General features: G+C 41.3%; 1 protein-coding gene across 1 annotated transcript in view; it reads right to left on the bottom strand.

The window, feature by feature from the left end:
- Positions 1-2,030: 2,030 nt before the first annotated feature.
- Positions 2,031-17,359, bottom strand: part of LOC149277329 (lysine-specific demethylase 4B-like) — a 98,551-nt gene continuing 83,222 nt past the window's right edge. The window contains exons 12-26 of the mRNA XM_089503046.1: positions 15,380-15,558; positions 15,041-15,233; positions 14,854-14,930; positions 14,664-14,719; positions 10,314-10,422; positions 7,737-7,922; positions 7,383-7,547; positions 7,132-7,251; positions 6,881-6,973; positions 4,217-4,392; positions 3,842-4,034; positions 3,413-3,595; positions 2,920-3,371; positions 2,781-2,867; positions 2,031-2,538 (exon numbers count right to left, since the gene is read on the bottom strand). Coding sequence (XP_089359172.1) covers positions 2,031-2,538; positions 2,781-2,867; positions 2,920-3,371; positions 3,413-3,595; positions 3,842-4,034; positions 4,217-4,392; positions 6,881-6,973; positions 7,132-7,251; positions 7,383-7,547; positions 7,737-7,922; positions 10,314-10,422; positions 14,664-14,719; positions 14,854-14,930; positions 15,041-15,233; positions 15,380-15,558 — 2,777 coding nt within the window. The remainder of the gene's footprint in view (positions 2,539-2,780; positions 2,868-2,919; positions 3,372-3,412; positions 3,596-3,841; positions 4,035-4,216; positions 4,393-6,880; positions 6,974-7,131; positions 7,252-7,382; positions 7,548-7,736; positions 7,923-10,313; positions 10,423-14,663; positions 14,720-14,853; positions 14,931-15,040; positions 15,234-15,379; positions 15,559-17,359) is intronic.

The raw sequence follows: 17,359 nt of genomic DNA, 5'->3' as shown, positions 1-17,359 counted from the left end.
CTAGTGGCGTGGTCTGCTGGATTAAAATTGGATGGCACATAGTGCCATTGTTCGGGTTTTGAAGACCTCCTGATTCTCTCTATGCGGTTACCGACGTACACATAAAATCGTTTAGTTCTATTATAAATGTAACCTAAAACGACCTTACTGTCTGTGTAATACTGGACCTCTTCTATGTCGACACCCAGTTCTTGTTGTATGAAGTCTGCAATCTCCACTACTAACACAGTCCCACAGAGTTCAAGTCTGGGAATAGTATGATCAGGCTTGGGAGCCAACTTAGCCTTACCAAAAACGAATCCAACGTGACTGATTGTTGGGTTGTCACCTTCAGGCAACCGCTGCTATGGCTCCCATGGAGGCGTCTGAGAACACGTGGAGTTCTTTCTTTATGCTAGAGGTAGATGACGTTTTGACATAGCATCTCGGGATGTGGATCTCATCCAAGGCACACAAACATTGTTTCCAGTCTTCCTATTTTTGCTCTTTATCAGAAGGAAGCGGGGTATCCCAATCCGGTTTCAGAAAGCTGTCTCAGTAAGGATCTACCTTGTATGGTGATGGGCGCTACAAATCCCAGCGGATCAAATAGGCTATTCACCACTGATAGGACACCATGTTTTGTGAATGGCTTGTCTGCACAACTTATTTGAAAACCGGAGGAGTCGGCCGAGAGATCCCACCTGAGGCCCAAGCTCCTCTGCACAGGTGGACTGTCCAGTCCCAGGTTAATGTCCTTGAATCCAGGCGCATGATCACCTGACTCGAAGGCTCTCATTACTGCCAGGCTGTTTGAAGCAATTTTGTGTAGTCTAAGTTTAGCTTGGTACAACATTCTTTGTTGAGCAGACTGATAGCCGCTTCTTCAGTCGGTAGTGATTTGAGTCCGTCATCTACGTAGCAGTCTACAAAGTCTCTCGCGTCTGCACCATACTCGGACTCTCCTTCTAACGCAGTTCTCCGAAGGCCGTAAGTTGCTACGGCAGGTGAAGGGCTGTTTCCAAATACGTGCACCCTCATTCGATACTCCACCATCTTTGCGTTGGTGTCATTGTCCTTATACCACAGAAACCTGAGGAAATTCCGGTTGTCCTCTCTGACTACGAAACAGTGGAACATCTGTTCAATGTCGGCAGTGATGGCAACAGGCTCTTTCCTGAACCTCATCAGCACTCCTACTAAGTTATTTGTCAGATTGGGACCTGTGAGAAGAACATAATTTAGAGATACACCTTGATGTTTGGCGCTTGAATTGAAAACAACCCTAATTTGATTAGGTTTTGTTGATGATATACTCCGAATGAAGGCAAGTATCAGCATTCTTCATTCTTCCTTAAGGATGGAGCTGTTTCTGCGTGGTTGTTACGGAATATTTTATCCATAAAGGCGACAATGTGTTTTCTCATTTCAGGCTTGCTGTTCATGGTACGCTGAAGAGAGTTAAATCTAGACAGAGCTTGTTCCAGATTGTTAGGGAGTCTTAGCCTGGTAGCTCAGAAGGGTAATGGAGAAACCCAGTGATTGGTTTCGTCTTTAAAGGACTCACTGTCCATTATCTTGACAAATTCTCTGTCCTCTACTGACAAGGCTACTTTATCGTCGTTCTTGGTTGTGTGAAAGACTGATCTCCCCAAGTAGTCGGCAAAGAAGGGAGAAATGATGTCAGGTGGCTGTATGAGGTCTGGAGACTTCTCTTTCACCTCATAGTGACAAGGACACAGCTTAATGCAAGTTGCGCGTCCATCTCCACGCGCGTAACTCTTGAAGGAGTCAATTCCTGGTTGATCTAAGCATACGTTCCCTATGACTACCCATCCCAAGCCCAGTCTCTGGGCGTATGTCGCATAGTCGGGACCATTGCATTGTTGACGCACCTTGTGTACCCTTAGATTGACTCTGCTGAGCAGGAGTAGAATCTCGGCGTTGATGTCCATAGGTGGGATAAGGCTGGCTAGGTGCCTTAGGTGTGGTTGGTGAAATGCAGCTTCTGGGGTAGGAATCTCATCCCTATGGTTGGGTATTTGGTTGCATTAGATCAGCGTCGGTTGGGGTATTTCGGTATCCCCATTGATAGGAGAAGCAATTAATCCTTGTGCCCTTCTGCCACTAGTCTCTGTGCGGCCCCGGCAGGTATTTAAAGTGTAGGGTTCTGATGGTCCTTTGATTCCAAAGGCTTCAAAGAATTTAGGTCCCTCTAGGGACCGGTTACTTTGGTCGTCGATGATGGCATACATTCTTACTGCCTTTTCTGGTTGTCCGTCTGGGTAAACCTTGATTAGGCATAGTCGGGCACAACATTTCTCACTCCGACTCTCCCCACATACTTCCAAGCATGAGCAGGAAACAGCTGTGGCGGTGTTGGCGTGATTCTGGGGCTCCCCGCCATGACTTGGAGCGGGACTAATGGCAACTGCAGCCAGTGAGTCTATGGCGAGTGGGGTTGGGTGCATAGCTGAGGCATGTCTTTCGCTATGACACTCTTCACACTTGATGGCAGATTTACAGTCCTTGGCCATGTGCGCCAATGAAGCGCAGCATCTGAAACATACCCCAAGCTCGGTGAGGACTTTATTGCGCTCTTGTATGGTTTTGGATCTAAACCCTCTGCATTTGTTCAGTGAATGTGTTTTTTAAGAATGGGACATTCACGATTGAAGGACTTGTCTCCTAATGAGGTAGTGTACGGTTTTCCCGTGGGTACTGCAGGTGATGGTAGGTTAGTCTTTCTAACGCTCATGTTGCTCTTTAAGTCTCTGTGTTTATGCATGACACTTTCATACCTTGATGACGTCGCTGAGGCTATAGTATTGGACTCCAGGAAGTCAAGGCTGGGGTCATTCTTCATGTGGGACTGTTCATCGATGAACCTACAGAAATTAATAAATGGGGGGAAAGGTGACGTCATGTGCTCTTTTGTACCTTGAGACTAACGCTGCCCACTTCTCTTGCAGACTGTATGGTAGCTTCACAACAATTGGGTTCACTCCATGCGCTGTAACCAGGTAGCACAGCCCAGTCAAACGAGGGTCTCTTTTGGCTAGCTCCAGTTCCATGAGCAGATTACTTAAGTCCTGAAGCTTATGAACTTCCTTGAGATTGATCTTTGGGATGTTTTGCAGTCTCTGGAATAGGGCCTTCTCTATCGCTTCTGCACTACCAAGGGTACGTTCAAGTCTCTGCCAGATGGCAGCGAGACCTGCTTCTGCTTGTCCCACATAGACAGTTCTGAGGCTCTTGATAAGATTTGTAGAGCCTGGGCCCAACCATTTGATCATGAGGTCAAGTTCTTGCTCTACGGTTAGGTTGAGGTTGGCAATGGTGGCTTTGAAGGTTGCTTTCCAGGCTCTATAGCTTTCTGCACGGTCATCGAACTTTGAAACTTTGAAAGAATGTTGATTAGCTCTCTGCTCACCATAAACCTGGCGAACTCAGACATATCGGATTTCTCACTGCTTGTTGCCATGACAACTTGTGATGCCCCTGGGGTGTATGGGCTGCTTGGCATGAAAGGGTGAGATGCTACCGGGTAGAATGATGTTGCTGCAGGGTTGAGCTGTGGTTTAGCCTCTGTAAATTCTGATGACTGCTGCTTGAGCTGTGGAGGTAGGACAGAAAACACCTGTCCTTGAGAGGGCACATCCGGGTGACGGTTATTAGCTTGCTCGGGTGCTGTGGGTGGCACTAGCACCGTACGTAAAGCTGGCTTGGAGGTTTCAGTGTTGTCGGCTTGTACAGTACTGGAAATAGGGGGTGGCACGGGTAACTGTTTCAGCACATAGTCACTGGATCGTGCATTTCCTGTGGTGGCGAGCAGACTGGATCAAGACTCAAGTATTCTTACTTTGGCTAACGCAATTTCCTCATCCATCCCTGATTCAAAAATCTTTATCCAAGACTCTGCTTCTACCCTCTTGGCCTCTGCTTCTGCAAGAGCTGTTTTCTCAATGAAGGTACGTCCCGCCTTGGATTGTTCTGCATTTATGCGGGCCTCTAGTATTCTGTCACTCATGGCTGAGCTTCTAGAGCGTGATGATCTGTATGACCGAGAGGAATGTTTAGATGAATTTGATCTGTGTGATCTAGTTTCCTGCATATGAGAGATATGGAGTTCCACTTTATCCTTAACATCCGGCACCATGGCGTCTCTTTCTCTGTCTACTGATTCAGTTCTGATGAGGCTTCATCGATATTAGAGTCTTTTAGAAAGGTTATATACCTTGTGGATAGTCCCTTGTATCTTTCATAAGCTGTGTTCAGCCGTCCAACGGCGACTTGTAAGCTGGCAGCACCACCTGAGGATTTAAGTCCTGACATGACGGAGGAAACCCGTTCCCATTGCTCTTCCAGGTTATCACATAGCTCATCTTTCACGGTGTGATAGTTTTCAATGACCTTTATCGTCGGTTTAAGAGAGCGTCTTGGTCTGCTGGAAGCGTGGGTTTTGCTTCCTGCTCTTCATAATGATCATTATCAGGTTGCATTTGCTTTGTTTTATCACCGGGGAACTGAGCAAGGTCCTTTTCGGCCATTTTGATTTAAGGTGTGCTATCTCTAAGAAAATAAACCTTTGAATTGGGGGCTGAAAATCGCTGCACAGCTCCTATAGGGCACCTGATAAGCTTCCTAAGGTGTTTTGAGTGAATTGCTGGGTTTTGGGAGTTGTGGAGGACTTCCAGGCGAGGGAGTAGATACTGCGGAAGTTTCTTCACACCTGATCAAACCATGTCTTTATAGACCTTTCATTGTGAACAGGACCACAGTCATGTTGGAACTGGTGCCACAAAGTTGGAAACATAGAATTGTCTAAAATTTCTTTGTATGCTGGAACTAAGGGGCCTAAAAAACAGCCCAAGACCATGATTGTCCCGCCCCCTAACCAATGCACTTACAAGGAATATACAAACACAACTTACATGGTATGGTAAAATTACCGTATTTGCCCGATTATAAGAGGACCCCCCATATATGAATATTAATTTAGGAAAAAAAGAAAAAGCCTGAATATAAGACGACCCTATAGGAAAAAAGTTTTACTAGTAAATGTTAATTCATAAAAAATATTTTGGTTTTATTTCCTTCTATTTTCCAACCTGCCCCCCAGTTATGCACATCTGCCCCAGAAATGCCTTATACCCCCTATATGCCACTGTGCCCCTTGATATGCCTTTTAACCCTCTAAATGCCACTGTGCCCCATGATATGCCTTTTGACCCCCTATATGCCACTCTGCCTCCAGAAATGCCTTATACCCCTATATGCCACTCTGGCATTTAGAGGGTTAAAAGGCATATTATGGGGAAGAGTGGCATATAGAGATTTTTACCTTTAGCTCACAGCAGCGAGGTGAATTGTTTAGTGTAGGACTCGCCTAAGAGGTTTGCCGTGACGTGGCAGGCGAGCTTCCATTTTAATGGCCATTGGAGTGAAACTAAAAACCTCCATTTGTCTAAATAAGCACAGGTGTTTGGGATAGTGCGCAGGTAACTATTTTTCAGTGTTTGTTCTATGTATTTTGGGCTGATGAGTACTATAGCCTTTGCTGCCGCCCAAGAGTGATGGGAGTTTGAACGCAGGGCTTTCTTCTGTGTGTTTGTAAATAAAGAGATTAGTTTATTGTCCTAAACAATCATGATAACCCATGCACCTTTTTTAGTTAATGTAAATGACAGCCCTTCTAAATCATGTGCAGGAGAATATCCAGATTGTTGATATACATGAATACACACTATCAATAAAAACATGTGAATATGTATAGTGTCGAGATATTTACATACACCAATTCTCGGTTAAGTTTAGTATGTCTTGAATGCCATATGAGACATAAAGGAAAAATATTTTTACTTGTAAAAGATCATTTCCTTTCCATCTACCTAAACCAGAACACAAATGTCCCCTTTATAATGTTGTTCTGGATCCTTATCTCAGGTGTACCACCTTAAGAAAAATGAAAGGAAAACAAACTAATAGTGATCATTAACTTTGTATCTTTAGTATGGTTTTTACGTTAACATTTCTGACAAATTTTACTAATTTCTCATGTCCATATATTGTGTTACATGCAGCATATTAACCCCTTCAGTCCCCTATGGACGTACCGGTATGTCCAAAAAACGCATCCCAAGAATCCCCTATGGATGTACCGGTACGTCATGCCCTTCTTGCAGCGGCAGGGACACATCCCTGCCGCTGTATGGGAGATTAGGCTGAACTCCCCACCCCCTAACAGCAGAAGCCAGCATCGCCGGTTTTCTGCTGCCCGATCTGATGTAAAAGCTTCCTGCACGAAAGCCGGAAAACTGTTACATTTTTAAATGCCGATCGCGCGATCACTGCTGACGTCACCCTGCAGGGATATCCGGTTGCTCCAATGAGGCACAGACACTGTGATCTCTATGCAAGTCTGTGGGGACTTGCACAGAGATCACAGTGTGAACGGTGCAGGGGGATCGCTGGGAGGAGAATGAGAAACCATGTTTCTCACCCTCCTCCCACGCTGAAAAACGAAACGGAGAAAAAAAAAAAGGATAGTGATTTAAAAAAAATAAATCACTAAAAAACAACAATAAATAAAAAAAAAAAAACAATAAAGTGAGCTAAGTGAGGTCACTGTGACATGTTCAAGAGGTCCCTAAGAGGACCTCTAACCATTTAAAAAATTTTTTTTTACTACATTTCTCACTCTAAATTTTCAGCTAACAATCTAACTATGGTATCAAAAGAAAGCTCTATCTCTCCTTGAAAAAAACAATATAGTTTACACGGGTACACTATTCGCAGGAAAAGACAATAATCGCTGAACCGACAGAGCAAATATGGCAAAAACCCCTGGGATTGAAGGGGTTAAACACCTGCAGATTATAACAATTGAATCTTCACTCACCAGGCGACACCTTACTCGTTTGGGCAATGGCTCTCCAAGTGTAAAGATCTCATTACGCTTAACCAATAACTGAGAGGCATCCTCAAATTCCACCTACAGAGAACATAATATAAACATAATAGATATATATAAATAAATAAAAAAACTACTGAAAAGATCATACATTTTTTGTGATAATCCAATGTACTGTATTCTTTAATGGGTACTTGATATTTGTATCTATTCCATTCTACTGGCTTGTCTGTCATCACCTGATACACTTGGTTGACATTAGCTGAGATGAATTTGGCTTTATATATATTTCCATCTGTCCATCTCAGCTCCACTACTTGGCCTTCTGCTGGGGGCCCAACCACGAGACAATCTCTGCTCTAAGAAGCAAACAGAAGGACAGAGGATTATACAAAAAGAAAATTAAAGAGCAGTGGTAAGAGGTGCTAGAGCAGCCAGGGAAAGTAGTAGTATCTACAGTTTACCAAGGGTATTTTCTGACATTCCTTACCATGACATCTTCTGGATAAACATTATCACTGTATGATCCATCATGAAAGTTGACTTCATAGAAAATCTGAGTGGCTGATCCAATCACCTGACATCTGTAGTACAAGCCATTCATATTTCTGCTAATAACAGTCTGACCAATTCTGATTTCACGGGAACCAGAATTCTGTAAAACAGGGTAAGGGGGAGAGACATTAGACAACTAAAAACAGTGTCAGAAGAAACAACAATAAAACAGATGCATAGAAAGAAAATTAACATAAGTTAAAAGGAGTGAAAACAACAAGTGATCGATGCTTGGGGGAGGGGGGGTGAGAAAATGCAGACATATTAGAACACAGAAGATAAGACTCACACTCTGATTTGTTTGCTTGTGTTTGAAACAGTTGATTGACACAACATAAGGCCAGTCATCTGGTTCCATGGTGATGCCAGCAGCGTGAGCACAGGTCACATGAAAAGAGGTTGAACATCGATCAACAGAACACTGAACACAGGTTCCTAGTTTTTTACGGATCTTCCTCCGGCAGTACACACATTTCTGAGTTTTAAGAGATGTAGAACTGTTAAGTATATATATATATATATATATATATATATATATATATATATATATATATACACAAAGTAACAAAATGTTGCAGTAACACAAAACACTTAGTCAAATAAAAAAGGTAACAAGAAGCCTTTGGGAAATTTGCCTTTAAAAAGCAGCTCTGACCAAAAAAATAAAAATCCGTATTAGACTAGTGCATTATGATTCCTGCAAACTTTATTTTGAAAGAATGGCAAAACCTCCAACCTTTGTTAAGATTTGTTCATTACTATAGATGTCTCTCCCTCTCACACATTTTCTGGGAGAAGAAGTTATTTTTGCTGGTGTAAGAAAGACCTAATCAAGGTATGATTAGTATTTTTGGTAATATTCCTAGTAAAATTGCAAGTAAAAATTTAAGGGGTTCTGTGCAACTAGAGCTAGCAAAATAAAATATTAGTCTGCAGTACTGTTGTAGGGGCAGCACAAGATTTCCCCAAATTAACAGTGGCCTGAATAGAAAACCAATATTGCCTCACTCAGCTGCACTAAAATATGCTAAACAACCAACAGGGATCCCATGTGTATGAAGTGTCTGTCACATCATTTATCCTCTGTGGACAAGCAAGGATTCTATTGAATCTTGAGGTCCACAGAACCACTTTGATTTTTACTTCTTGAACCCCTTAATGACAAGACTTTCTTACTCGTAGTACATTTTGGGACTAGCTTTTTTAACATTTTTCAGTGTTGCTGTTTAGCTGTAATTTTCTTCTTTCTCATTTCGTGCTCCCACATATATTATATAGTTTTTTTCAGGACAAACAGGGCTTTCTTTAGATACCATTATTTTTATCATATCTAATTTACTATAAAAAAAAAATTATAAAATGTAGTGATTTTTTGTTTAAAAATGACCTTTTCTCACTTTAAAAAAAAAAACAAACTAAAAGGACCTTTTTGAGAGATGTGCATTTTTCAATACAATTTACCCCATCAAACCATATATTTTTGAAAACTAGACACCCCAAGGTATTTGAAATGCTAGTATTTTAACCCTTTCCATGCACTAGTTTTACCACCAGCGTTTGTCAAGCTTCATGGTAGTAATTTTTTTTTTCTCTCACACATGTTGTACTTCAGGTACCAATATGTGTTCAGCAACATCTCCCGAGTACAGTGATACATGGGTTTGTTGGGTTATTTGGGAGATAAAAGGCCACCTTTGTGAGGTGTGTATTTTTTTGCCATTTAGACGTCTGGTCAGTCTATGCCGACGTCCCATATTTGGAATATCTTTGAAGCCAGCCAATTCAATTTACCCCATTAAATCATACATTTTTTAAAACTAGGCACCCTATGGGCATTTTTATTTTTATGGTGACAGTGGGGAATTTTTACATGTTCCCATATTTTTTATTTTATTTTTTACTTTTTTTTTTACATTTTTTTTATTATTTAACGATTCCGATAGCTTCCTATGCTGTTTTAGCCGGGCGCCGCTGCAATCTTTGATGATCGGGGCGGCGGCCATTTTTCTTGAGGGGAGGGCTTTCCTCCCTGGATCCACGGTCAGCCTCACTTGTGCGCATCGCTTTAAACAAAAGCAAATTATAGCATCAATATAAAATATAGATGTAAAATGTGGTTACGTATGTGTGTGTACATATATTTTATATATATATATATATATATATAGCATACATACGTCAAACGACATAAATAAAAAAACAATATTGTGACATCACTGGCATTAATAACATGTTCAAGAGGTCCCTATATATATAAAAAATAAAATAAAAAAATATATAAAAAATAAAAAAAACTCTTACATCCCATTGCCCTAACACAACATCTAAAAAGTATAACCCTCCTGCCCCCCCATTCATAACCCCCAAACCCGTTAAGCCATAAGCATAAAAATTCTACGAATAATGTACACCTTAATGTACACCCTATAAGTGCTGTAAGTGCTGGGAAAGTATGAAAATTCTATATAAATTAGGTATTTCTGAAATCAGGACACCTGAATTGATAAACTTGTAGGGGATTTTCCATCACTTCACCTAAGTTTGTGAGGATTCAGAGGGAAAATGTATAAAAAAATTAGGGTTTTTTTTTTCTTCTAATTTTCACTAGTTTTAACTAAATTTCTAATCCTAAATTTTCAGCTAATCATCTTACTATGGTATCAAAAGAAAGCTATATCTCTCCTTGAAAAACAATATATAGTTTACATGGGTACATTGTTCGCATGAGAAGGGGAATAATCGCTGAACCGACATACTGCAAAAATGGCTAAATTGTTCCGGGACTTGAGGTACCAAAAACCTTTAAGACTGAAGGGGTTAAGGGATCCTCAATTCACCTTTAGACTAATCCCCCACTTTTGCTCACCAGGTTGCATCTTTCCTCAGGAATAGCAGTGACATCCACCGGATGACGTTCTATTGGACTAGGAAAACGAGCCTCTGGAACAGCAACTGCACAGACAATGTGCACCCACCTTAGAAATAATGTATATAACAGACAATATAATAGTGGAAGTTGGATGTTACAGAGGAAAAAAACAGAAAGGAGGATAATAACTTCGGCAGCATAATGTGTGAGGAAATGTATGTGTAAGGATGAGTGGGTTTATATCAAAACTGAAAATATAAGATTGCCTTCAAATTCACAGTATTTATTACAATTATTTCTATGGGTGTTGTCCTTTCAAAATTGTGATCCTTTTAGCTTGGTAGATTTTGGAAACTGAGGCAACAAACACATATCTGCTGACATACTACTGCATAAAAAGGCAATGATGATTTTCTGGAAGGGGGAGGGAGAAATCAGTGGAGCATACTATGCTTTGTTTAACCTCATTTAAGACCAGAGGTTTTTCCACCCCAGTAACTAAAGCCTTCATGCCATTTTACTTTATGTTTGTTACAATCACTATTTCCCCTTTATGATTAACCCCATAGTGTACCCGCAGAATTTTTAAATTGTTTTTCTTTTCTTTCTTCAAGCTCTGCTTCCATGACAAAAGGTCTCATGGTAATCTGCCCTATGGGTAACAGTCACCCCCATATTTCACTTCTTTAAGATGGGGAGTTTATATGATAAAAAAGGTCAGTTCAAGGATGCTGATCAAGAGAAGTATCTGTTGCATCATCCAGTTATCTGGAGCTTTTGGCAGTCTGGAAAGCCTTTAAGCACCGGCAAGACCAGGTTTGGAGAAAATGTGTACAATATATCAACTCTTGCTCATCTGAACAACCAGGGAGACACAAGCAGCACAAGAAGCCTAAGAAGCATCCCGCATTTTTCATTGGGCAGAAATGTTTCTGGAAAAACGTACAGCAGTCTAGAGTTAAGGAAGAGAGAACGACAAAGCACGCTTTTTAAGCTGTCATTCTATTTTGTCCAGACAAGCGTCTATGCAGACATACCATTTGATTTGTTGGGGTCAACCATATATGATCTGATGGTTACAAAGAATAACATGAAGCTTCCTGATCTGTGCTTTGCTTGGAACTTCCATCTGGCTTAAATTTTCCCTCCTGTTCCTCACTTGCCTATGGTTCTTAAGATCAGAATAGAAGGTAGCGGTAACACTGAACCCTGAACTGGCCTTGAAGAGTACGGAGTTTGTGAGGGTGTCTGTGGTGTCTCCTTTTCCTCTGCCCCTACACACACACCTACTGTGGTAACTCCAGATCCAGCAAGCCTGACATTGGAGGCATGGTTTCTGAAAAGGAGCTTTTAATCCAGATATGCCTTTCTGAGCTGGTTTTGGATACCCTTGTAAATTGTTGCAAGAAGATAATATCTTTAAGACAGAAGGTATGGAAATGTTTTTCTTCATGGTGCTTGGCAAGAAGAAAAAATGTTGTCCTTGGATTCCAGATTATCTGGACTTCCTGCATGAAGGCCTCCCAAACAAATTATGTCTTGCTTCTCTTAAAGTCCAACTGTTGGGTCTTACTGGATTGGAAGTTGTCAGAGCATAAATGGCCTTTCGTATCCTGACATTCGAGATTCTTCTTGATTGCCATGACATCAGCCAGAAGGTTGGGGGAGCATTTTTTTATATATCCCTATATATATTAACCTACGCTTTGCCCTAGACCTTCTTCTGACTTAAGAAAGCGTCATACTTTGGGTAGCGAAGGAAACACTTTATCTGAGTTGAACTGCAGAAAGGAATCAAGCGAAGACAATTTGGTTAATTCTTCAGCTCTTCTTGCTGAGGTAATAGCTAGCAAAATCATAGTCATGAGAATGAGTAAACATACGCACACTTCCAGAAGGGGCTCAAATGGGGAAAACACCAATTAATGAAGCACTAGATTGACACCTGGAGTCACTCCAGGTCTTACAGTAGGCCGTAAATGGGAGACTGCAGCAACAAACCTCAGATCTGGACCTTTGGTGTACAGGATATAATCCCTGGTCAAAATTTAATTGAAGGAAGGTAAGAACTCAGTAGAAGACAAAGGAGAAATCTGTCTTGTGCAGTATGGGGAAAAAAGACTCTTTAAATCTCCCCATACTTCAGGAGAAGTAGAAATCTTTTGGCCGTGTAAAAGCTTCTTCACCACTTGAGCAGAAAGTGCCCCACTCCTCAATAATCTCCTTTCCATTTCTATGCTTATATTAAGCATTGCAGGATTTGGATTAGTTGGTCCTGATGTACAGTTTCAGTGTAAAGTGGGGCCGGATTAACATAATCTGCTGTGTGGTTAAGAGTCCCTGTGATAAGAATTGCTAAAAAAACTGGGCTAAAACATGTCCGACATGAGCTCCCCAGCCTGTTAAACTTACATCTGTGATGATCTTTATCCAACTGGGAATGTAACAAGACCACCAAGGAAACAGTGGCTGGGCTACCCTGTTCAAGGACAAAAGGGAGCTCTATAGAGGTCAAATGTGTACCACTGGAGGAAGTTGTAAGACCCAAGATGGTCATTTTGAGACAAAGGACGCCCTCTTTTTTTTTGGCAAAATAGACAAAACAGATTTCTATGAGCAAGCACATTATTCCTTCCTCAAAAAAATCAAATCCTTTGTGCTGGAGCTAGAGATGAGTCCTAGCAATTGATACTCAAGCCCAATCTCTGCAGGAGCAGCAGGGTATGGGACAAAACTCCTGAGTTTTCCATGACTAACCAGTCTTCTAAGCAGGGAATGACTGTGATCCGTTCTTGCCTTAAAAAACAAAATCTGCAACCATTACCACAAGTTTTGTTAAAATATGAGGATGACAAAGCCTGAAACTGCAGATGTAGGAGCTTATTGCCATCCTTAAAAGTATGTAATGTCTTAGACAGATAGGCACATGGAGATAAGCATCCCTGAGATCTAAGGAGAACATGAAGGCTCAAGGGGATAAGACTTCCAGAGTCGATTTTAACGTATCCATTTTAAAGGGAACAGGGGAGATAAACCTGTTGAGGTATCTTAATATAATCAAATGAGAACCTCTTGAGGCCTTAGCTACTAGAAAGACTGGAGAATAAACGTGGGGTCATAAATGGTCTTTTTACACTCTAGGTAAGAGGTTTAGTCTTCTCTGGGCATTATCTTGAAAAAAAAAAGAATAATAATAAAACTGGATAAAAAAAGTTCCTTACTTGGCCAAAGGTGGGTAAAATATGAATAGACAGGAGCATGAAAAAGAAAACGTGTAGCTGCAGAAAAAAACCAAGATTTTCCAAACAAAGGAGACTGTTAAACACCAGTAGAGCCAAGAATCAGTACTTCTTTTAGCTTTAAATAACGTAAACGCCAAAAAAACTTCCCTCATTGCTAAGTAACAGAATAGGCCCCTCTACCCACCCCATTTGGGACCTACAGTTAACAAGTGAACAATGGCCTAAATGCTTCCAGAAGACCAAAACGTCCAAGTACGAAGATATATCCAAAAATTGGAAAAGAGGGGAAACCCAGCATTCCTTCACACATCACCAAGGGTTTTACTATAGGGAAAAGGAAAATAAGCCCACCTTAGGGGCTTAGAAAAATAAAACAAGCCACCTGCTTATCATGGATAGGGCAGAAAAAAAATACAAGGTAACAAGGGAAGGTGTCATTTAAAATGTTCAATACCCAAGAAACTCCGTCTCCTCCCTCTTTTTTACATTAATGTGTTTTGCATGGCGTGCTTTATCATAAAGTATATTCTTTCATTTGCCTGTGAAGAGTTCATCTGGCTGGCTTTATTATATCTTAATTTTATGCTACACTGATTTGTTTTATGGAACAGACCGGAATAAATTTAATATATATTTCTACATCTGAGCCTCATTCTCTTTGGAACAATAAGTGGCCTTTAATAAATCACCAGGGGGTGGGGGGACCCAATATGTGAAACCTGAAATGTCGGTTTCTGGCGAGTAGGTATGTTTAACTAATGGCTGAATGGTGGTTAACTAATGCATTTTGCCACAGCGCCCTATAATTTACCTCCAGATTGTTTGCCACTTTCTAAAGGGCACCAGTGATGCACCATACCGAAAGTCAGGGTTACATTTTCCATCAATTTTCTGTCATTGCAGTTAAAAGCAAACATAATTTCCCTAGGTGATATACAAAACTAACCATTCAGTTTTAGACAGGTACATATTCTGCTACTGTTCAATTGATCAGTTACAAGGGTGTATCTCAAGAGTCCTGGGATATGATGTCACATCCCAATGTGGCCTTAGAGGTGAGTCAGGGCTACGGCAGTGTCCAATGTAAATACATAATTGCTCTCACCTGTTATCTGTTGTGGTCTGCAAAGCTCCTCCTCTGAGGTTACACAAACAGCAGTCCTAAGAGAAACAATTAATAAGACCAAAGAATACTGTACACATTTACCTGAATCACCTCTATTCATGTGAACTTTTATCTCTAGAATCTCATTAACATGTAGTAGTTCAACTAATTCTGCCATTCCAGTACTCACTGCAGACCAAGCACCAGCAGAGCAACGTGAACAAGTCCAGTTATCTTTCACCAAATCTGATGGAACACCATAACAGCCTGTGAATTCACCAAAGAAGGAGTAAAAATTGGGTTTAAAATATATGGCAGAATATTTCTGTGGTTAAAGCAGACTAGGCTTAACCTAGATGAACTAATAAGACACTCACTGGCATGGACCTGTACACAGCATTTGGCACAGGACAACAGTGGACTGGTACCATTTTCTGCAATGTAAGTGCTCACTGGCACTTGGTCCATGTTCCCGCCGCTGGAGGTAAAGCACACCTCTGGAATAAGCAGCTTTGTTCTTTGACCACGCTTCGAAACTGGGGCAGAAGAATCCGGTACTGGGGGTGCTGCCTGTGGATACAATAATTTTACATCTTTATACAGAAAGTTGTATTTCAAAAAAAAAAAAAAAAAAAGAAGAATACAGACTAAGGCATAGGTGAATTACAAGAGGAGATATGATGCTATGGTAAACTATGTGGATGAGAGAAAATTACCTGATAGTATGGGGAAAAAAGGGAACAGACTGCACAGTATGGTTCTATACGGGCAGCTGCAGCATTGAACTTCCTCTCTGCCTGGAAATTTGGAGGTTTGTTCTTCCAAAGGTGGGACAGCAGAGTAAGCAGTGCTTCAGGGTCACTAACATCTTCCTCACCAGAAAAAGGGATGGACTCTGAAATTGTAAAATGATAAAAAGTGAAAAGGCTGGAGAACCACCTTCTATACTATTTACTTTATGTATTAGAGGGAAGAGGCTTTCTCCCCCCCGTAGAATGATGGACTTTAAATTGTTTGGTAATGGCCTTATAACCATTCCCAGATTGAAGGGCAGCAATAATTGCTTCTCTATGATCATAGCTGATGTCTTCCCTCATTGGTATTGTGTTAACACACACCTGAATGCTCCAGACCAGCAAACTGCTAACATGTCGGCTTTTATAGAAGTGGTCACGCTTACTAATGATCAGGTAATCAAGAGCATTTTATTTCCTACTGAAGCAGTAAGGGTGTACTTAGTTTTTCACAAAAGGCTTCTCCATTTAGGCTTTATTTTTGTTAAATGAATCATGACAGTGTAATATGTCATGTGTTGCTGTTCATCTCAGTTTGTATTTACCCAATTTTTAGACCTGCTATGAAACAGATGATTGTTATTATGCTTTGATATGTAAAACCGTATGTGACAGGAGGTCCTGTATCCTGACTGGGCACGCCTGGCAGATCGTTGCTTCCTTCCCGAGACTTCGGCGATTAATCTCTCAGAAGCTAGATAGATAGATAAAGCGAGACTTTCCCATAATGGAGCAGGTGCTGGCGTTGTAGCTGACAGAAATCAAGCTGATGCATCGCTGATACTGTCCTGACAAGGACAGTAAGTGATTATATCAGCCCAACCCAAGCATCAGACAGAAACAATGTTGAGGTGAGAACAAAGAACACTATTGTTAAAACACACAGTTTTATATCCAGACTATCAGATAAGGAGCTAATCCCATAACCAAACACTACCCTACCTACCCAGGCAGCCCGGTGCCACAATCAGGCCACCAAGCACAGCAATGCCCATTTAATCCTAAATCGTTGTTTTTGGGGTGATCCCAAGGGAGCGGCGGCGATGATTAGGTCCAAAAAGCAACTTGATACGTGGATGGTTCCCCTCAGTCAACAAAAAGTGGTTAAAAACCGGGGTTCCCAACCACACCTCATCTGATCCCCACCATATGTTGTATACTTGTGCAAAATAGCGCTCTAGCAGTGCCAGGAGCATCCAAGATATTTACAGTTAAAAGGTCCAGCAGGCTCTCGTGCCGATCATTGCCGACAGTTCCGAAGAATTACGGCTAAGACCTGGTGAGGTACAGGGCAAGGTAAATAAAGATCCAATGGGTCCAGGTGACACAAGGGTGAGATTATACCCCTGGCGACAACCAAAACAGGTAAACATAACTGAAGATGGGGTTAAAAGTGCTCTGCAGCCCCTACCGCAACAATCGCCCGTTATCTCCACCGCAACAATCGCCCGTTATCTCCAATCGCCCGTTCTTTTTGGTCAGGTCAGTCAGGGGCTTAGCTAAAGTCCATATAAAAGTTCTAAACACCCCTGTTAAAATGCCAGGCTCTTGTTTTTTTAAGAATGAGACAAAGAACAATCATGTCATAACTTTTTCCACTTTTAATGTGACCTATAATGTGGCCAATTCAATTGCAAAACAAGCTGAAATCTTGGTGGGGGGGCGACTCAATAACCCAGTTGCATAAGTGTGCACACCCTTAAACTAATACTTTGTTTAAACACCTTTTCATTTTATTTATTACAGCAATCAGTTTTCAGCAAAACAGTCCCGAAGCATGATGCTGCCACCACCATGCTTCACTGTGGGTATGGTGTTCTTTGGGTGATGTGCAGTGTTGTTTTTGTGCCAAACATACATTTTGGAATTATGGCCAAAAAGTTCAACCTTGGTTTCATCAGA

Source organism: Sceloporus occidentalis, unplaced genomic scaffold, assembly GCF_023333645.1.
Source record: "Sceloporus occidentalis isolate IW3139 unplaced genomic scaffold, rSceOcc1.0.p SCAF_218, whole genome shotgun sequence".
NCBI lineage: Eukaryota > Metazoa > Chordata > Lepidosauria > Squamata > Phrynosomatidae > Sceloporus > Sceloporus occidentalis.
This window is presented reverse-complemented; position numbering and strand designations above follow the sequence as displayed.